The sequence below is a fragment of the Bufo gargarizans genome, unplaced genomic scaffold (assembly GCF_014858855.1).
Source record: "Bufo gargarizans isolate SCDJY-AF-19 unplaced genomic scaffold, ASM1485885v1 original_scaffold_1523_pilon, whole genome shotgun sequence".
NCBI lineage: Eukaryota > Metazoa > Chordata > Amphibia > Anura > Bufonidae > Bufo > Bufo gargarizans.
In genome coordinates, this window is record NW_025334395.1 from 1 (window position 1) to 23,028 (window position 23,028).

At 44.3% G+C, this 23,028-nt stretch overlaps 1 protein-coding gene across 1 annotated transcript in view; it reads right to left on the reverse strand.

Annotated features, from left to right (window-relative positions):
• Nucleotides 1-18,001: 18,001 nt before the first annotated feature.
• LOC122923371 (dnaJ homolog subfamily B member 6-like) overlaps nt 18,002-23,028 on the reverse strand; it is a 106,428-nt gene continuing 101,401 nt past the window's right edge. The window contains exons 9-10 of the mRNA XM_044274161.1: nt 22,800-23,000; nt 18,002-18,628 (exon numbers count right to left, since the gene is read on the reverse strand). Of these exons, the coding sequence (XP_044130096.1) occupies nt 18,546-18,628; nt 22,800-23,000 (284 nt within the window). The 3' untranslated portion in view covers nt 18,002-18,545. The remainder of the gene's footprint in view (nt 18,629-22,799; nt 23,001-23,028) is intronic.

Below are 23,028 nucleotides of genomic sequence, written 5' to 3' on the forward strand. Positions count from 1 at the left end.
CAGCGCAAATACCATGTACTGCAGTTATTTTGAAATGTGGTTTAAGAATATCAGCATAGGTTATAGGAACAGACACTTTTTTTAAAGCAAATTTGCAGGATTAGAAAAACTTGGCTGCTATTATTTCCAAAAACGGCGCCACGTCTGACCATGGGTTGTGTCGGTATTGCAGCTCTTTCCTATTCACTTCAATAGAGGAGACATGCAAAACCAGATGGAGCCCTTGGACAGATGTCATGCTGTTTCCAGAAAAAAAGCAGCCCTATTTTTCAAAATCTTGTACAAACCTGGTAAGTAAAATAACAAAAATACACACGTTAATTCCGTGATTAATAATATAATTCATATGTCCATGATGACATCAGTGAGAAGATGGTCAGTGGTTTATCTGTGAAGAATCCGTGTTTGGTCCGTTTTTTGCCCTCCGTGTGTCATCCTTATTCCACAGACACTGCTCAGCTGAAAATTTTATTTCAAGAGCATCTCCTAGTAATGATCCATGAAACACAGACAAAACATGGATGTCATCCATGTTGTGTCCATGATTTTTCACGAACCCATAGACTATAATGGGCGTGATGGATCCGTTAACACGGGCAAAAATAGGGAGTGCTTCTGTGGTATAACCCTGGGCGGTGGTAAATAATGGATGTGTGAATACACACATTAAAATCAATGGGTACGGGTGCTGTCCATGGAGAACACGGACAGCACATGTCTAAGATTCACTGACTTCTGAATAAGGCCTCATGCACACGACCGTTGTTTGGGTCCGCATCCGAGCCGCCGTTTTGGCGGCTCGGATGCGGACTCATTCACTTCAATGGGACCGCAAAAGATGCGGACAGCACTCCGTGTGCTGTCCGCATCCGTTGCTCCGGTCCGTGGCCCCGCTAAAAAAATATAATATGTCCTATTTTTTATCCGCGCTTTGCGGACAAGAATAGGCATTTATATTGACGGCCGGCTGTTCCGTTCTGCAAATTACGGAAGGCACACGGACGGCATCCGTTTTTTGCGGATCCGCGGTTTGCGGACCGCTAAAAACTGAACGGTCGTGTACATGAGGCCTAAGGCCTAGTTCACACTACAGTGATTGTGAGCCAAAACCAGATGCAAAACTTTCCATTACACCTAGGACTAAGGCCGCTTTTACATGGTCAGTGTTTGATCAGTGAATTCCAAAACCAGGAGTGGAGCCTACACAGAACTAAGAATAATGTAAAGATTTACACTTGTTCTGTTTTTGACCTGATGAAAATCACTGACCGTGTGAAAGAGCCCTAAGTAAGCAAATGTAGCACTTAAAAAGGGACTGTTATAAGAAAACTCTCCAAGTGACCATATATTCCTCAACTATTCCCCCCGCCATTTCCAGTTCTGCAGCTCCAGCGCTCTCCTCCAGTTTCTGTTTTTACAGGTTGCAGCAAGCAGTGACATAGCGGTATATGGCACATGACCCCAGCAGCCAATCACTGGCCTCAGTTTGGTCACATGCTTTATACAACTATGTCACCGTTCCAGCCTATAAACAGAAACCAGAGGTGAGGACCGAAGCTGCAGCGCAGGAAACAGCAGGGCATTAACGGGTGAGTACATTCATTATTTTATCACATTTGGGGGCAGCCACTGGGGAAGTTATCTTATAACTCAGACAACACTTTTAATTAATGAAGGAAAAATATCATGAAAATATTAATAAAAACATATTCCGTGCAGGCTTGTAGTTTTAAAGTACAATATATGAACTACTATAACTAGCTATTTAATTATTTTAATACATTAAAGGGGTTCTGCAGTTTGTTTTAACTGATGATCTATCCTCTGGATAGATCATCAGCATCTGACCGGCGGGGGTCCGTTAGCCGGGACCCCCACCGATCAGCTGTTTAAGAAGGCGCTCCAGCAGCGCCGCGGCCTTCTCACTGTTTACCGCTGACCCAGTGATGTCACGACTAGTATCAACTGGCCTGGGCGCGGCTAAGCTCCGTTCACTTGAAACAAACCGTAGAACCCCTTTAAGAGATAAAACCATACATAGCATATTCCTGTTCATTTACAATCAGCGTTTTCCCCAAATTCCAGAAATTCCCAGAAACCTTGTTGGGAATTTAAAGAAAAACTGTAATATATTTTACCTTTAAGGCCTCAATCAAATGGAACCAAATTTACTGTAGGGATCTATGGTCTGAAGCCTAACAGTAGGTTAGGGATAGTCAGTGATATTGGTTTTCCTTGTCGAGTCCCAAGGATTGTTAAAAAGTCAGACTTTGACTCATAGGGAACCACTTCTAAAAGAAGGTGCTAGTGGGGTGGTTCTCATTTCCTGGGAGATACCTTTTTGCATACTGCATCAGCAAAAAAATGTTGGCAGGGGTTAGGAACCACCAGGGTTGCCAGCCATAATTTTTCAATTTCCTGGACAAGTTTTCCAAAAATCACACTTTTTTTTAATTTATTTTACAGACAAATTTAAAAACCATAATGAATAATAAAGATTATAAGTAATACAGGTCTATAGCGCAATATACTGATAACAATTCAATACCGTATTAACTGGAACTGCAAAATACCACAAAAATAATCCGATCAAGTCCCACCAGTCACAATAAAAAATCAAGAACACACCAATTATTATTTTTCACAGACATAGGAAAGTCGCCTATTTTTATGGACCAGTCCAGCAATTTCCTGACGGTTGGCAATCCTGTGAACTACGTGAAAACTTAGATCTGCTTACTTAACTGTGTCTGCAATGTCATACTTTGAGGGGGGCTGGGAAAGAAGACAATTTGGATGCCTGGGCTATGGGCGTTACGTGCTAGATAATTTACTCTCTGCTCTGCACTGATGAGGGGCAATCACCCCGAAACAGCTGTCTGCAGATGAGGTGCTGGCTATTTAATATCCGAGTCATGTCTCAAAGCCCATTGACTTAAATATAAATGATATAACAAGTATGATGAAAATAAAGGTGCCTCGAGGTTAGTGAATGCTAGCGGAGGGGCCATTATGAAATAAGCTGGCAAAAAAGCACACAGCAAGATAAAGAATATGCACACAGTTCCAGCTTTGAACAAGTCAATTCCATTCATGGGTGTTTTGTTATAGAAACTGTTTTTTAAAGGAAATCTGTCAACTCCAAAACACCCCCCAAACTAGAGTAAGAGAAGTACAGTGTAAGTGGTGCCGAGTCCGATTATATCATTTTTATCTCTTTATATTGACTTGCATTCAGATGCTGTGCTCCAACAAACCAGCAGTAAAATGCATTGAGAGGACTCCTCTTTGAGTCCTCTCCATTATGTGCATGAGCCCGGGAGTCCTCTCAATGCATTTTACTGCCAGTTCCTTTGAAGCACAGCATCTGAATGCACCGCTTCCACTAGTTTGAGGGGTGTTTCGGAACTGATAAATTCCCTTTAACCCTGGGTTCACACCTGAGCGTTTCTGAGACGCGCGTTTTAACGCGCGTTTTAACGCGCGTTTTTTGCAATAGTAAACGCGCGTTTGACGCGCGTTTCTGTGATTGACTGCAGTGTTGTCCAATCAGCAAATATCCCTGTGTATATGAAGTTTGGCCAATCCTAGCGCATTGGAGGTGTGAAATTCCATGTGTGTTGGTAGAGTGTGTGGTTTGGAGTCATGGAATGTTATAGACGGCGACGTGTTGCGGCACTTGTTGCAGCTATCCAGCTGGAACGCTTGAGGAGAAGGCGGGACAGCAGGCGACGTTTCTGGGTCCATCCTGTTATTGCAAATAGACAGGAGAGGGGCCAGTTCTGGGCACTGTATGCCAACCTCCGTGCCCATGAGGACCAGTTTTTTGACTACACCAGGATGTCCATCCACAGGTTAGTACGTATACGTGGTTGCAATGTTTTTTCAATGGTTAAGCTAAGTGTTTTGTGCTTTTTGTATTGTTAACCATGAACATTTTATTGTTTCCCAGCTTTGACGAGCTCCTGGTGCTGTTGTCCCCTCATTTTCAGCGTCAGGACACCTTCATGCGGGACTGCATCCCACCAGTGGAAAGACTGGTCATTACTTTGCAGTAAGTAGCCTATTATTGTGGCCATTTAAACCATTTGCAGTGTGTTGTGCCATGATCTGAGTTTCGCCCTGTTTCTCTTGCTGTTTGTGACGTATGAGTGTTTGTGCGGGGGGTATGTGATGTGTATGTTGTCAACGTGTGGCATAGATATCCCATACATGCATCATGTATCCACATTTGGCCATGTTTTACCCCTCACTTTCCAAAAATAGTCCAAACAGTTGTTTCAATTTTTTTTTACTTTGGTGAATGTATTCACATCATACATTTCAAAATAAAATGTGTTTAAACTGTTTTACAAACAAAGGAGCAATGTAGTAAAAATAACATATAAATATTACCAACAATTTTCAAGATAAGTGCCCTTTTTGGCTCCCAAACCCTTGAGCCGGAGAATTTCCCTCTTCTCCGTTTATCAAAGGGTTTCATATTGTGGCCCAGAAAACTCTGCCTCGGGATCCCGCCGTGTCTCTCTGGCTCCGCGAGACTGATTGGCGGGTGGCATTTCAGTGGTGGTGATGGTGGAGGTGCTTGGGCCCGTGCTTGAAGAGGGATATGGGTATGATGTGTGTTGTGTCTGCCATGTCTCAAGAGGGTGTTGTATGTTACTTTGTGTGTATGTGTGTGCTGGGTATGTGTGAGGGTGTTGTTGTGCATGTTGGGGATGTAGTGGGCCATATTGTGGGGCATATTGTGGGCAATATTGTGCCCCATATTGGTGGCCATATTGTGGTGGCTGCTGTGGTGGCTGCTGTGGGGGATGCTGTGGGGCAGTGCTAGACGTTGCTAGCTCGTAAGGGAGGCAATACTTGTCTATGGTGTTAGTCACCTCCTCCCTTACTTTGGTGATCATATGTCTCGGCACATGCAGCATTTTCTCCTCTAGACTCAGGAGAAAATATGCGTCGCTGCTAAGTTTGGGCACAGGATGTGCCAGGGCATCTAGGCAGCCGATTAGGCGGTCCTCCTGTCTCTCCGTTCTCCTCCTTTTATGTCTGGTCTGCCGAGTTGCCTCTGGTACGGCTTGGACAGTCTGCATGGGGCTGACGAAAGTCGGAGTGGGGGGGGGGGGCTGGAGGACTCATTGGCCCCATAGATGGGCCCGGCTCACTGTCCATTGTGCCCTCGTCCTCTTCCTCATCAGCTTGCGCCTGGCTGGGTTCCCAGCTACTATCGGTGCTGTGAAGTGGAAAATATAGGTAAGTATGTTCCCCATATGAAATTGAATGTATGTCATGTCATACCACATCCTCTCCTCAATGTGTATGCCCTTGACTCACCTCCGCATTTCGGTGCACGATATCAAAAACGACATTTGTGCTGCATGCACATAACTGGAGCGTCCGCCTGGGGAGGATCCGCTCCTCTGCTCCTTTTGTTTGCGGCGATGGCGGATAAAGGCGTCTTTCAGGCTTTTCCATTTGCCTTTGATAGTGTTGACTATGAAAAAGGAAAAAAAAAAGCATCCGTTAATATCTCTTTATTTTCTTACATTTGTTTCAGGTATTTAGCTACCGGACAGTCATTGGCCAGTCTCCACTTTGCGTTTCTCATTGGGAAGTCCACAGCCAGCATGATCATCCGTGAAACCTGCGTGGCAATTTGGGACGTCCTTCATCCTGCTGTGATGGCCCAACCACAGAAGGAGGACTGGCTGCAAATTGCGGATCTGTTTTTCCAATCCTGCAATTTCCCAAACTGTGTCGGCGCAATAGACGGGAAGCATATCCACGTTCAGAAGCCCATAAGGAGCGGGAGTCAATTTTTTAATTATAAAAAATATTTTTCTTTTGTTCTTTTTGCGGTGGCTGATGCAAACTATTGCTTCCGATACATTGATGTGGGGTCCTACGGCAGCAGCTCAGACTCCGCTGTTTTCGGGCATTCGGCCTTTGGGCAAATGCTCACTAATAATGAGCTGGACCTCCCGGGGAACACCACACTGCCTGGGACCACTTTTCCCGCTATGCCCTTCGTTTTTGTGGGGGACGAGGCCTTTGCGCTGGGGGAGCATCTGATGAGGCCGTACTCCAGCCAGGGACTCTCTATTGCCAGGCGTGTATTTAATTACCGGCTGACAAGGGCACGCAGGGTGGCGGAGTGCGCCTTTGGGATTTTAGCGAACAAATGGCGCTTTCTCCATTCGCCCATTTATTTCAAATTGGAGACCGCTATCTCGGCCGTGAAGGCAGCGTGTGCTCTGCACAATTTTGTACGTCTACGGGATGGGTATAATTTCGAAGATTCCCTCAGCCATTCGTTGGAGAGTCGGAATCAGAGCGGTGTGCGTGGGACCCGGCACGGTGCAGCTGTCCGGGACCACTTCAACACATATTTTGTGAGCCCACATGGGGCGTTACCATGGCAGTTGGAAGCCATCTAAGTTTCTGTTCATTTATATTTTTTGTCAGAAAAGTGTGTTTACATATTATTTGATTTTCTAATTTGTTTGATTATGACTAGGGCTAAATGAAAAATTTTGAAACGATCTTTTGTGCATTTGTTTTTTATTTTTCCTATAGAGTGCCCCTTGAGGATGCCCCTATAGTGGCCATCAATAGTCACCCATTAACAAGGGTTTAGAAATATGGGCGAAATTATGTGTCCCATTTAAGTGGCCAATACTCGGCCAGTAGAATATAAGCCAAGGAGGGTGAAATAACGGATCCCATCAAGGTGCCCAATACTGGCACGTTACAAACCCAAACACCTAACATATGCCTTGCCACCCATAGCCCACAAACAGTCTCATTCTAAAAAATACACAATATCAATAACAACTTAGGATTCAAATCCCTCAACCCAAACTTAGGCCTACATTTCAAAATGCCACTACATTTGCGGATTGAAAGAGCGCAGTCTGGCACAAGATAGTGGAACCACTGCAAATTGATCATACTGGCCCATTGCATTGTACCAGAATGTGGGGGAGGGTGAACCAGGACAGTACTAAAAAATAAAGGGGCGAGGGGACACTATTACAACATGTAATGTGCACATTATTCTTTGTAAACTAAGGCCATTGAGTGCCCATATACAAGAACAGGGATGGTGATGCTGCGTCCCTCTAGCTGTTGCTAAACAATCCAAGTCCATGCATGCCTGCACAGGCTCCAGCAAGTAAAATACAGGGCAGCATTTGTGGAGGTGGCGTTTGACAACAGCTGGAGGGCTGCAGGTAGAGCTGGCCAGGGCTATGACATATAGTTGGTACACCACTGCACACAAGGAGTTTACTTTCACTTTACAACACACATGGACATACCTTTTCCCTGTTTCACTGTCTTGGTTAAACTGCTCCAATCTGGCCAGATGCTTTTGGCAATATCCTCCCAGGCCTGCTGCCTGCTCCTCCTCAGTGGCGGATTATAATTGGGGCGTTTGGGTCGGTAGCCCAACGACCCAAACGCCCACAAACTACGGCGGGGCACGGGAGCGCATAGTTCCCTGCCCCGCCGGCGATCACCGCCATAGGCTTCAGGCCTAGCAGGCCTGAAGCCTATGCGGTAGTAAAATCCTGGTGCAGGCGGGCGTGATGACGTCATCACGCAGTGTCTGTGCCCGGACGCAGCACACTGACGTGTGTGCGCACGCCTGCACCATCTACAAGTGAGCGCCGGCTGGGACACAGGTAAGTATTAGCTTTTATTTTTTTTTTTTTTTGTGTGCCAACTGCCGACTTTGGGGGACATTACTGAAGGAACAGGGGGGGCAAACTACTACGTGGGGGCAAATTACTAGTATGGGGGAAATTAATACTGTGGGGGTAGTGTGGGAGACAATTAATACTGTAGGGGCAAATTACTACCATGGGGGGAATTAATACTGTGAGGGCAGTGTGGAGAAATTAATACTGTGGGGGCAGTGTGGGGGGCTATTTACTTAGTGGATGGCAGTGTGGGGGCAAATTATCTAATGGGGGGCAGTGTGGGGGGTTATTACTTGATGGGGCAGTGTGGGGGCAAATCACTTAATAGATGGCAGTGTCGGGGCAAATCACTTAATGGATAGCAGTGTGGGAGCAAATAACTTAATGGATTGCAGTGTGGGAGCAAATAACTTAATGGATTGCAGTGTGGGGGGCAAATTACTTAATGGATGTCAGTGTGGGGGGCAAATTACTTAATGGGGGCAGTGTGTGGTGTTATTACTTGATGGGGCAGTGTGGGCAGCAAATTACTTTGTGGGTGAAATTACTACATGGGAGGCAGTGTGGGGGAAATTACTGTATGGAGCAGTGTGGGGGAACTTACTATATGGGGGAAATGACTATATGGGGCAGTGTGGGGGGAAATGACTATATGGGGCAGTAGGGGGGAAATGACTATATGGGGCAGTGAGGGGGAAATGACTATATGGGGCAGTGTGGGGGAAATGACTATATGGGGCAGTGTGGGGGAAATGACTATATGGGGCAGTGTGGGGGAAATAACTATATGGGGCAGTGTGGGGGAAATGACTATATGGGGCAGTGTGGGGGAAATGACTATATGGGGCAGTGTGGGGGAAATGACTATTTGGGGGCAGTGTGGGGGAAATTACTATTTGGGGGCAGTGTGGGGGAAATTACTATTTGGGGGCAGTGTGGGGGAAATTATTATATGGGGGCAGTGTGGGGGACATTACTATTTGGGGCAGTGTGGGGGAAATTATTATATGGGGGCAGTGTGGGGGAAATTACTATTTGAGGGCAGTGTGGTGGAAATTACTATTTGGGGGCAGTGTGGGGGAAATTACTTTATGGGGGCTGTGGGGGAAATTACTTTATGGGGGCGGTGTGGGGGAAATTACTTTATGGGGGCGGTGTGGAGGAAATTACTTTATGGGGGCGGTGTGGGGGAAATTACTTATGGGGGCGGTGTGGAGGAAATTACTATATGGGAGGCAGTGTGGAAGAAACTACTATATGGGGGCAGTGTGGGGGAAATTACTATTTGGGGGCAGTGTGGGGGAAATTACTTTATGGGGCGGTGTGGGGGAAATTACTTTATGGGGCGGTGTGGGGGAAATTACTTTATGGGGCGGTGTGGGGGAAATTACTTTATGGGGGCGGTGTGGAGGAGATTACTATATGGGGCAGTGTGGAGGAAATTACTATTTGGAGGCAGTGTGGAAGAAACTACTATATGGGGGCAGTGTGGAAGAAACTACTATATGGGGGCAGTGTGGGGGAAATTACTATTTGGGGGCAGTGTGGGGGAAATTACTATATGGGGGTAGTGTGGAGGAAATTACTATTTGGGGGCGGTGTGGGGGAAATTACTGTATGGGGGCGGTGTGGAGGAAATTACTATATGGGGGCAGTGTGGGGGAAATTACTATTTGGGGGCAGTGGGGGGGAAATTACTATTTGGGGGCAGTGGGGGGGAAATTACTATTTGGGGGCAGTGGGGGGGAAATTACTATTTGGGGGCAGTGGGGGGGAAATTACTATTTGGGGGCAGTGGGGGGGAAATTACTATTTGGGGGCAGTGTGGGAGAAATTATTATATGGGGGCAGTGTGGGGGAATTACTGTGTGGGGGAAATTACTATATGGGCAGTGTGGGGAAACTACTATATGGGAGCAGTGTGGGGGAAATTACTATATGGGGCAGTGTGGGGGAAATTACTATATGGGGGTAGTGTGGGGGCCTTTCTATTAGGGGACATTATTTTTGGGGACACTATACAGGTATTATTACCTGGAGCACAGTATTGGGTGTTATTATTACTGGGGGCACTCTAGGGGACATTATAATTGCTGTAGACACTATAGGGACCTTTGGGGTAATTTATCAAACTGGTGTAAAGTATAACTGGGTTAGTTACCCATAGCAGCCAATCAGATTCCAGCTTTCATTTTTCACAGCTCCTTTGGAAAATTAAAGGTGGAATCTGATTGGTTGCTGTGGGCACCTAAGCCAGTTGTAATTTACACCAGTTTGATAAATGACCCCAATTATGAGAACTCTAACGTGTCTGTGTAACAAACTCTGTAGAGACGAGATGCGGCTGAAAGAATTTGTCATAGCGGTCTAACGGAGGAGAAGATGAAAGAGAGGATCTACATGACAGGAGATGTCACTGGATGTAACAGGTATGTGGTGCTGTATTATCCTATATGTAGTGCTGGCTCACTACTGTGACCATCTTCTCCTCCAAGTCTTTTTTTATCATAATCGTATGTGTTTTGAATTTGCCAACTAAAATTTGTATTTGTCACCTGCAGTCCTATGTAACAGCCTAGATAACAGTGATTACTTTCTGTGTACAGATAATGTAGTAGATGTTCCATGCAGTCCTATGTAACACCCCACATAACACAATAGTTCACTGTGTTATGTGGGTTGTTACATAGGACTGCAGGTAACATCTATGACATCTGTACACAGAGAGTTATGAGATGGTGGGGGTCTCCTGGCACCCCCACCAATCAGCTGTTTGAGGAGACCGCGATGTCCCAGTGAGCGTTGCAGCCTCTTTGCTCGTTACCAAGCACAGCGCTGTCCATTTGATAGCCCTGCGCTCGGTATTAAAGCTCAGCCGCAATCACTCAGATGAGACAGAGCTGCACCTAGACCATGTGAACGATGTCATATTGCCTAGGAAGAGACATTGGCGCTTACGAAGCACTGCAGCCTCTTCATATAGAAAAAAAAACTAAAACTAAAATGGAGGGTGGAGGGGGGGGGGCCCGAATTGGGTAGACAGCCCCGGGCCTATCATGCACTTAATCCGCCCCTGCTCCTCCTATTTTTGTAGTTGCCATCCTGCGTATCATACAGGCAGCGTTTGGCTTGCACCAGCCTGATGAGGGTCTCTGTGTCACAGCCGGACTCCTCCATGCTGGCTTCTCTCCAAAACTGTGCTTTGCACCTGGTGTTGTGCCTTTTCCAGCATGTTGCAAAATCCAAGACGCGCGTTCGAACGCGCGTTTTATGTGTCAAAAACGCGCTAAAATCAAGCGTTGCGCGTTCCCATTGAAGTCTATGGGCCAAAACGCGCGACAAACGCCCAAAAAAAAGCTCAAGCACTTGTTTGAGCGTCGGGCGTTTTACAGCGCGTTGTAAAACGCCCAGGTGTGAACCCTTCCCATAGGGAAGCATTGGATTTCATGTCTTGAGCGTTTTACAGCGCGTTTGAACGCGCTGTAAAACGCTCAGGTGTGAACCCAGGGTAAGGGTCGGTGTGACAGCTCAGCCTCATGCAATTCTATGTAGTATGCTGCAATAGCAGAAACAACCCATGGGCAGGTGTGGCACTAATTCCAGAACAACATATTTCTAAGGGCTCATGCACACGAACGTTTGTTGCGTTCAGTATACTGCCCGTTTCTTGAGTTCAGTATGCATTACTTATACTGAACCATTCATTTCAATGGGTCAGCAAAAAAAAACAAGCGTCTCAGTGTGCATTCCGTTTCCGTATTGTTGAATAGAACATGTCCTATTATTGTCTGCAAATAACGTTCTGTGGCTCCATTCAAAGTCAATGGGTAAACAAAAAAAAGCAGAACACATACAGAATGTACTCTGTACGTCTTCCGTATCTGTTCCGTTTTTGCAGAACCATCTATTGAAAATGTTATGCCCAGCCCAATTTTTCCTATGTAATTACTGTATACTGTATATGCCATACGGAAAAACGGAACTGAACTGGAGACACTACTGAAACAAAAAACGGATCCATTAAAAAATGCCTGCAAAACACTGAAAACGTGTGCATGAGCCCTAATTCTGTACAACACTTTTAAATGAAAATAGACCTCAGGGGGAGGGAGGACCGAGAAAAGTTCTCAAAAAACAAAACAAAACAAAAAAACTATGGCATGATTCATATGGGCAGTTTTGGTAATTCTTGTCAATATTTGTAATATTTGAAAATAAATGGGGTGGTGGATCACTATTAAAATTCTACTGCCTATGTTTCATTGGTGGCAGGCTTGAATTTATTGGCTTGTTAGCATTTGGCATTCCATTCATACAGCTAAAAATATTAGTACATTAAATCATTCAGACAATTTATTATATATTCACTATTATTTTTAGCTCTATCTTACTGAACAAAAAGTATGTGCCCACATCTCCCAGTGAATGGGATGCCAATTGCTCACAGGCAGATAAAATCAAGCCTACAACCAATACGACATTAGCAGTAGAACTGGCTGAACTGCAGAGCTCAGGGACTTCCCTTGTGGCACTGCATGGGTAATATATACAGTCACAAAAAAATCTACCGCACGTGAACACTAATGGGATAATATGTATCTGTTCGGTACTGCGCGACGTATGCCCCCTCTTCCCCTCTCTCCCTGCCTGTTCAGTACTGTAAAGGCCCACAGTATATGATACAGTGACTCCCAGAGTAATGGAATACCTTGTCCTCGATGTTGCAGCTGCGGATCCTGTTCCTCTGTGTCCTTCTTGCTTCTTCTTTTTTCTGTTTTTTCTGTTTTTTTCCTCCTATTTATGTGCCGTCCAGGGTGGGGAAGGGTTTGGGGAGGTTTGCCCTAATGGTTATTTATTATTTTTTGTTGGGGTTTGCAAATATATACGTAGGCCAGTGGGAGCATGAAGCCATCTATCCCCATGGCCAACTCCGGTCGAATCTCGTCCTATGGAAACGCTTCATAGATGATATCATATTCATCTGGGCAGGAGAAAAGGAAGAACTGGACATATTCTGCGAGGAAATCAACAACAATAAATACCACCTGGAATTCACACCAGTACTCAGTACCACCACCATCAATTTTCTTGACCTCACCATCTACATAGAAGACGGAAAAATACAAACTAAGACATACAATAAACCGACAGATACAAATAGTTTTATCTCCCGGGAAAGCTGCCACCTCCCACAGTGGTTGGAAAATATCCCAAAAGGACAATTTGTGAGAATTAAACGTAACTGTACTAAGGAGAAAGAGTATGAAATAGAGGCAGACAAAATGCAGAAAAAATTTGAAGACAGAGGCTATGACAGGGAAAAACTAGTAGCACAGAAAAAATTAATAGGAACCCTTGACAGACAGGAATTAATCAATAAAAAGAAAACACCAGAATATAGTAAAGCGAAAACAGAAGCTTTTGAAATACCACCAATCATTACACAATATAATAGCCAAGCAGGGATATTGAGAAAAATAATCAAAAAACACTGGGAAACTCTCAAGGAGGACAAAATAATAGGAGACCTGATCCCCAAAAATCCAAAATTTATTTATAGAAAAGCCAAGAATGTGGGAAGCATAATAGCCCCAACCAACAAATGCTTGAGCAAAAATGACAATCAAATATCAAACACAACTCCAGGACAGAAACCGCAGGAAGGTTTCTTCCCATGCGGCAATTGCGGCATATGCAAGAAACTAAAAATAAATAAAAAACAGAACATAAAGTTGGAAATACACAATGAATGGACAGGGGACACAGAAATACACAAAATAAAGGATCACATTACCTGCAAAAGTCAGGGCGCAATATATGCAATAACATGTCCGTGTAAAAAAACATACATAGGACGCACAAAAAGAACAATAAGTAAAAGAATAGGGGAACACATCTACAACATAGGAAGAAAATATGAGGGTCACCCGCTCTCCAGACATTACAAAGAGAAACACGGGGGAAAGTATAACGGCACCACCTGTTGTGGAATTGAAATAGTTAAAAAAGATAAAAGAGGAGGAGATTATATAAAGAAAATGTCCAGGACAGAAAGCCGCTGGATATTCAACCTAAATACTCTAGCACCCTCAGGATTGAATTCTGAAATAGAACTATTTGCTTTCCAGTAGACATCTAACCAGAACAATGGCAAGGAAGGGGTTAAGAATGGGAGGAGATACGGACCTTTAAAATCAGCACCAGGAACCAGAACAGCTATCCCTGACGAAGATTAGCGATCTAATCGAAACGCGTTGGAGTTCTTTTGGTCCTCCTGGTCCACCGTAGCTACTACCGTGACGTCACGCAGCACTCCGTGCAAGCGTGTACGAGCGGCCTTTTCAAACCACGAGCTGTGCCACCGGCCGGGGCAAGCTCTGCAGTTTAGATTTTATATATTTCCTTTAAAAAACCAACAAAAAATAATAAATAACCATTAGGGCAAACCTCCCCAAACCCTTCCCCACCCTGGACGGCACATAAATAGGAGGAAAAAAACAGAAAAAACAGAAAAAAGAAGAAGCAAGAAGGACACAGAGGAACAGGATCCGCAGCTGCAACATCGAGGACAAGGTATTCCATTACTCTGGGAGTCACTATCATATACTGTGGGCCTTTACAGTACTGAACAGGCAGGGAGAGAGGGGAAGAGGGGGCATACGTCGCGCAGTACCGAACAGATACACATTACGCATCATTCATTTGACTTTCAACGGGGGCGATACCGTTGCGGTACCGCTGCGTCAGTTTCATTACAGTGCAAGCGCCGGTGTACCACTAGTATACTAATGGGATAATAGTTACCCAACATTTGCAGTTCTCAAGAGCAAGTTCTGTTATTGCATTGGAATAGTGTCAGCAGAAAATGACCTACTTGTTAAAGAGGACCTTTCATCTGGCAAAACATTGTGAACTAAGTGTCATGATCTGTACACTGGAGCCCGGGGATCTCACTGCACTTACTATTAGCCCTGGGCGCTGCTCCATTCTCCTGCTACGCCCTCCGGTATGTTCGGTCACTTGGTTATAGTAGGCGGAGTCTGCCCTTGTTCTCCTGGGCGTCTCCTCCTCCTAGGCTGTAGTGCTGGCCAATCGCAGCGCACATGTCACAGCCTGGGAGAAAAAAAACTCCCAGGCTGTGAGCTCTGCGCTGCGATTGGCCAGCACAACAGCCTCGAAGAAGGAGACGCCCAGCAGAACAAGGGCAGACTCCGCCTACTATAACCAAGAGTCCTAAGTCTCTGCCTACTGTACAAGTGACCGAACATACCGGAGGGCATAGTGGGAGAACGGAGCGGCGCCCAGGGATAGTAGTAAGTGCAGTGAGATCCCTGGGCGCCGCTGTACAGATCATGACACTTAGTTCACAATGTTTTGTCAGATGAAAGATCCTCTTTAAAAGGGGTTGTCCGGGATCAGAGCTGAACCCAGGCATCCCCCCTGATGTTAGCATAGGAGCATTTCATGCTCCGATGCTCTCCTTTTCCCTGCGCTGGATAGTTCTCTTATTGACCCTTAGTTATAATACGTGAATAAATAGCTGCAACATAGTAAGAGCGAAATTACTAACTTTTTTAGAAGGATCTCAGCTCGGTGTTCCGGACTTTCCGTGGCGTCCCACATGTTGTGGTACAAAGACTCTTACCACCGGCTTCTTCCTATGGTGAGTAGTTGCGATGTATTGCTTGGACGCTTGTTGACCTGCACCGAGGTCTCCCAACATCAGGCGCTGTCTGTGTGTCGGCGTCCACGTGTCTCAATACTTTCAAAAGCAGCAGAATTTTGTATGCACTTTAACAGGAGTGCTCCGGAACCTTGTCGCTTTTCTACGCGATTGGTTTTCAGGCTCAATTTGGCCAGGAGACTTATTCACACCATACGCGTTTTGGATTTAACACTGACTTCTTTCTCAGAGATCCCTCAAAAAAAGTGAGTAATTTTGCTCTTACTATGTTGCAGCTATTTATCCACGTATTATAACTATGCGTCGATAAGAGAACTATCTATAGATACTGCAAGATATCCTCACTATAAAGTCTATTTATCGCAGGACAGCAATTACAAAGCCGATTTATCGCAGGATATCAACAGCTCAAACTTTTATATACAGACGTTTGTATTATAGGATACTCCTCAACTCAATATAATCAGTTGGATTTATTTCAGCATCCATAAAAGCCTGACCATATACAGCGGGGATCCTATCATCATATAGTGTTCCTAAGGGACTTGCAAAACACCAATATTTTTCCATGTTTTATTTTCCTGCATTAATAACATGTCTTATTGCCTCTATTTTTAATTATGTTCAAGTATTAAATTCTATTCCAGTTTACGATCCATGTATTTTATGGTTATACTAATGTCACTATTGGTGGCTTTTGTGATGTGCCGATATTTATAATAAATGATTTATATTGTTACAATTATATTGTCACTATGTTTGTCCAGGTGTAGGTGTGCCCTAGTATTATTTAGAATTTTTTGTCCTTATTAAGATCGGGTGGATCTTGCACCAGGTGCACCCTTTCCTTGCTGGTCAGAGAGTGAGCAATCTCAACAGTTTTTGTAAATATTTTAGGCCTAGTGGCCAATGTGAAAATTGCAGGGTTGTATAAGTTTTTTTTTTAATACAGATAGGGAAATGGAAAAAAAAAAAAAAACACACCATAAAAATGTGAGTTAAACAATAGGTCATTATCTGATGACACATTCCTTTTAAGCCACCCCCCCCCCCCCTACGGAATATGCAACATCAGCATTGGAAGTGTTATCTGTGAGCTTCACAAATTAGGATTTCATAGACCTGAAGTGAAGCCAGAGCTCAAAAGATGCGAACAAGTCAAAAATAACCAATTGCAAAAAATGCAGTCTCAAAACAAAATAAAGGGGCTATCTGGGAATTTGAGATTGCTGGCCTATCCTCAGGATCAGTTGTTCGAAAAGGCCACAGCGCTCTGTGAGCACTTAGGCCTCTGACGTCACAGTGAGTCGGACCCTGGCTGATCTGATATTCATGACCTGAGGATAGGCCATCAATATCAAAATCCTGGCTAACCCCTTTAATGGCAGCTTTGGAGTAAGCAGTTGGCAATGATGAGGAGCATTGTATGCGTACAACTCGCTGATGCAGGCAGCATGCAGGTGCGATTAATGTATTAGTCAGCACTAAGGAAGTGGTTTAAGCGTTTAATTCCCAATGAGAAAAAATATTTTTTGCTTCAGCCATCAAGGTTATTATTGCATTGACTCATGGCAGAAGTTTTTGTTTCAACTTTCAAATTTTGTATCTTTTTTACATTCAAACAAAATAAAACTATTACATCTAATTGTGGATTTTATCTACAAATTAACTATTGCTTATTAAATCTTTCTTTTTATGAGAATAGGGGTTTGAAATGATACTGTTTTTTTATATACCGGTAATCAATCTAGCCAATTCCATTCCCCAACTGTTCCACATTGTTTAGAGACTAACCCCTTGAGAAACATGGCCGTCTCCGCCTCCCTGCACGGATGGTATGGATTTACATACAGGGCGGGAATGCAGAACGGGGGGCACAGCTGTTGAACAGAGCAGCACATAGAAAAATAAAATGAGCGATATCACATGTCATTAGTATGCCCTACACTGCCAGGTATTTATAGGGTAATGTCAGGACTGGTGAAAGGTCCTCAGTCCTCTTTTACATACCCCCAAATGAATAGCTATCCATGTAATACTGGCTGGCACTAGCTCCAATAGAGCAACAATTGATCTTAAAGTGGTTCTTCAGGAGGTTTATATTGATGACTATCCTCAGGATAGGTTATCAATATTAGACTGGCAGAGGTCTAAAACCCCTATCAGTTGTTTGAAGGCTACACGTCGCCTTTCTTGCAGCGGAGGCACAGTCTAATTACAAGTGCCGATCCCATTCACTCGTAATTACACTGCAAGTAAACCGACAATGTAATCTTGAAGAGGAAAGCTGTGCTCGCAAGTGGGCCTTTCTTCTCTTCAGCTGATGTGCGTGGGTGCCGGTAGTCAGACCCCCACCAATCTGATATTGATGGCCTATCCTGAGGATAGGTCAATATAAAACGCACAACCCCTTTAACACCTTTCTGCTCTGGCTGATAAAGAATGTCCCAAGGGTAGGTCCCCCCTCCATGATGCCCCAATAGAGCATAAAGAATGGGGATGTCTACTCTAAAAGAGAGTTTTCATCAAATAACTTGCTTAGACCAATCTTTCTGTATTCACTTTTAAATATTTTTGGGAGAACACAAAAAAAAACAAAAACAAACAGACCATATTCCCCATGAACCAGTGTGGCACATTTATTTCCAAGACAGGGTACAGTTTTTATTTATTTTAACAAGCATTTGCAAACCTGTACTACTGCCAAACTGAACCCCTTGCTACTAGGCATGTTATGTACCGACTGCTTTATACACAAAAAAAAATTAAACAAAAAATTTCTAGTGCAACCACAATATAATTTAAACCCCTTAAATTCTGGGAAATAAACAAAAGCATTGACTAAACTCATGGGCGCTGCAATCTATCCAGCATCCTGTGAAGACGAATCCCTGAGCGGAGCAGCGTGGATTTACATTTGCTGAGCACATAAGACATGCAGCAGAGGGAAACTAATCCACAGGGTGCAGACAGACGGGCCACCAGAGGAGCGATCTCTACTAATTTTCTTTTTTATTTGAGTCTAATAAGGTAACAAGTCTAATAATGTAACAAAGCTTCAAATAAAAATATATACAAAAACAAGATGGGTGTTAATATTGCGGCCATAGAACGGTGGTGCTCTTCGGTGTACAGTAGGTAGATCTTGTGGGTCCACCTCAGTGGTACGGTTTGGAAGACTTGATTTTCTTTTGCTCCTCTCTGTGCTTCTGCCTCTTCCTCTTGCTTCCTTCTTTGTGTCCTGAAGAAACACAATCTATTAACAACTTTTAAGTTGTGAAGTTTATCAAGTACATTTTTGGAAAATTTATGGGGGAAAAAAAACCAACAGAGATTCTTGTTCTTACGGTTAATGAATTCAATAATAATTTACCAGTAAATTACCACAAGCTTACTTACATTGTACCTGTCCACTACAGTCTGAGCTTGGGATGCTCTGCCAATCCACTCAAAAAGATATTTTCACGAAAGGTTTAATTGACTGCTAAATCACAGGAAGACGACGACGAAATCGTGAAATATTACTAAAGTTTTCCCATAACCAACACTTCATCAGGATAGGTAGTCAATGTCTGATTTCCGGCTGTCAGACCAATGAGATCTCCACCGATCACGAGAACGGAGATCCTGTGTCCTCTGTCTGAAAGAAGTGGTGGCCACACAGGCACATTACAGACTATCGATCTATATCTATGCAAATGACAGCAATCGGCTAGTGCGGCACCTACCTTAATCAGTCTCCTAAACACAAAATGGAGCAGTACTGCACATGCCTGACCACTGCTCCATTTAAACAGAGGGCAAGAAACCTCCATTCATGCGGTTGGTGGGGATGCCAATGCTTGGACACCACAGCAATCAGACAATTATGACCTATCCTGCAGACAGATGATATGGGAAAATCACTTTAAGGAACTAAGGCACATTGCCTAGAAATATCATTCTAGGCCTGTAATGGCTAACCTCCGGCACGCCAGCTGTGGTAAAACTACAACTCCCAAGATGTACACTTGCTTGACTGTTCTCAGAACTCCACAGAAATGAATGGAGCATGCTGGGAGTCGTAGTTTCACCACAGCTGGCGTGTTCCGGAGTTCCAAGGTTAGCCATCACGGTTCTTGGAACTGTTTGGTTCCAAGTGGTACCTTGCAACCGACCCAGAGTTTGGTAAAAGGTTTTTTACAGTAGAAATTAATTTTTAAAGTTATTACCCAAAGTCTTGCAAGACTTCGCAAAGTAATAATTTCAGCTCATAGGAGCCAATACATTCTGATACTGTTCAGAGTCAATTCGTTCATCCCCATTTCTTAAAGGGATTCTGTCACCAGATTTAACCCTATTAAGCTAGCTGACATTAGCGATGTGATAATGTCAGCTAAACCTAACTAGCCTATTCCTACTTTTATCTTATGCCCCCGTTATGCCAGAAATCGAACTTCTATAATATGCTAATTAGCCTCTAGGTGCAGGGGGGGGGGGGGGGGGGGGGCAGGGGGAACCTTGTTCCTGCTCCTAGAGGCTCTGTTCTTTTACCTTGTTGCCTCCCTCCAAGTCCTGATTGACAAGGCCAGGCAGCGCTCACGCCGTTCAGCATTTAGCGCAGTGAGGGAAAGACGCTCGCAGACTGCCAGCATCCTCCCCACACCTGCGCCGAATGCTGAACGGCGCGAGATTTCACCAGAGCACAGGGCTGGCAGACGGATGCGAGCGCTGCAGGACCCTGTCAATCAGGACTTGGAGGGAAGCAACAAAGATGGGAGAACAGGGCCTCTAGGAGCAGGAACAACGCCCCCTCCTAGAGGCTAATTAACATATTATAAAAGTTCGATTTCTGGTGTAACGGGGGCATAGATAAAAGTAGGAATAGGCTAGATAGGTTTAGCTGACATTAGCACATTGCTGGTGTCAGCTAGCTTAATAGGGTTAAATCTGGTGACAGAAACGCTTTAACTGTACTTTTATTTCCCCCACTAAACATTAGTCCACGGATTCTGTACTCAACCTTTCCACAGGGGGCCAAACCAGTTATTGAATGTTTTTGGGACCCTTCGCATAGATAAGCTGCTATTCTGATGACCTTGGCTGTTTTAAAATGACATTCAAATTGTCTTAAACATTAGTATGCAACCTATACAAAACTAATAAATAGTTCAATAAGTAAATCAATAGACTGATACAGGATAGAGGAAAACACATTAATTTACATAAGGCAACTCTAACACCCTCTTTTGTGTATAGTGTATGATATATACCATGATAGGCTTCCACTTCCATAGTGTCCTCAGAATTAGATGCTATACAGCAAGTCATGCAGGGGGTATTACCATCCTAAGATGGGGTACTGCAACACCGTGAGTTTTCTTGCAATTAGTTAATTCTGTTATGGGATTATACCTCCAACCCATATCCAGAAAATGCATGTGTGCATCTTCATGTCACCTTAAAGGGGTTGTGCGGGCAGTATATGTTGATGACCTATCCCCAGGATAGGTCATCAATATCCGATTAGCGGGGATCCACGGCACTCGCGCTGATCAGATGTTTGAAGAGGAGGAGGCGCTCCATGCGATCACTGCTTCCTCTTCATTACACTGCCCGTAGTCTCAGAAGTGCAGTGTAATTAAGTACTTGCTCCTTTCACTTGAATGGAGCGAGTACTTGTAATTAAACTATGCCACCGTTACAAGGAAGACGACGGGCAGTGTAATGAAGAGGAAGAAGCAGTGCTTGCATGGAGCGCCGCCTCCTCTTCAAACAGCTCATTGGCGGTGGGTGCCGGGTTGTTGAACCCCCACCAATCAGATACTGATGACCTCTCCTGAGAATAGGTCATCAATATATGCTGCCTGCACAACCCCTTTAATACAAGGCACTTACTAATGTATTGTGATTGTCCATATTGTCTCCTTTGCTGGCTTGATTCATGTTTTCATAGTATTATACACTGCTCCTATCCAAGGGTTACAACCACTGCTTCAGCGCACACAGGAGGTGGCCATGGTGGGAGTTGCTGCACATCACGCGGTCCCAGGCGTCAAAAAAACCTGGCCCTTTTTTTTATAGTCTACAAACACGGCCACATTGGGCTCTAAACCCCTGGGAACGAGCAGTGTATAATGTGCTGAAAACATGAATCCAGCCAGCAACGCAATACGGACAATCACAGTACATTAGTAAGTGCCTTGTATTAACCTTCTCTACATGATAAATGCCATTCGCTGAAGTGAGACAACCCCTTTAAGGAGTTTAGGCAGCAGACAGCTTCCCATAACCACATCAAGTCTGAATCTGTCATCTGCACCTGGAATTACGAGGCAAAAGCTTAAACACTGCAGGCTGAAGGATCACCTGCCGCTGCAGACTGAGAAAGAGACGTCTATACCAGAAATTACTTTTTCAGACTTGTTGTAGCCGCATAGCAAAAAAATATAAAAAAAACACACGCTAAGCAAAGTAGAGGATTTCACCGGACTATGTCGCTCTAAGAAGGGGTTTAGGATTAATTCATTTCAGAAAGGATATGTTAAAGCCGATTGAAGGAACATGCAAATTCCACTTTGCTACAACGATGCCAAAGATTTGACAGAGCAGAACTGTGCTATTCCAAAACTGCACGGGGGAGAAACGCGCGTCATGGTAAGAAATCTAGGATACATGTAATAGCAAAATCGTAATTAACCAAATGTGTGATTGAGGAATGGAGCCAGTTGAATGCAATGAGCCGCTCCTGATTTGATGCAACGGTTTGTGAACGACAGACCTACGATTGCGAACACAGGCATGTATTGGCTATAGCTGTGCCAAAGTTCTTTGTGCCAAGGCAGGAGTTCAGTGGTGAACATAAAGTGTGAGTATATTTCCAACCTTAAATACCATTATACATTCTAAATGGATTCAAATATGTGTGTACTGACAAATTTCTTAATATATATTCATGGCAGTCGAGACAGAGCTACAAATCTTGTAGATAAAGACATGAAAGAGAACATGCTCACTGCTTGCAGCCACCACTAGAGGGAGCTTGCTGCACACGGTCATACATGGAAGTCGACAACCACGCGGTATGCAGTGGCTCCAGGCAGTGTGATCACTACATTTCTGCCTATACAGGGCAATTGACTGTTGGAAAACAGATTATCTTTAAGTCGAAATACTTTGACTTAAAGATAAGCATACACTGCAGATAAGGGGCAGTATTTATAGTGGTATCTACAGAAACACTAAAAACAACCACTTATGTTTATGACTGCTGTAAACGCCATATGTTGAACCTTATTATTTGGAGACCTGTTTTCATCACAGCAGATTGCAGCAGCGTTTGCGCTTTCTCTCTGGCAGTGTCGCGCCTTTACGTGACTGGCTGACGTACACGTTGCCATCTATAACCCCCTCCCCGGTCTCTGGTTGCACACCTGAATAAATGTGAGAATCCCCTAAGAGATTTGAGCCTCGCAGTCTATCTTCTTCCTCCTCATCGCTAATGTAGCTGGGACCATGCCGGGAAAGGCCAGGAGGTCTGTGAGATCTGGAAGGCTTACTGCTGCTACTTGATGGCAAAGCATTCTGTCCCCGACGTCTGCATTCTTCTGCAAGGCCCAGTTCATCTGCCACACCTGGGGGGAGAAAGGAAAGACAAGGGTA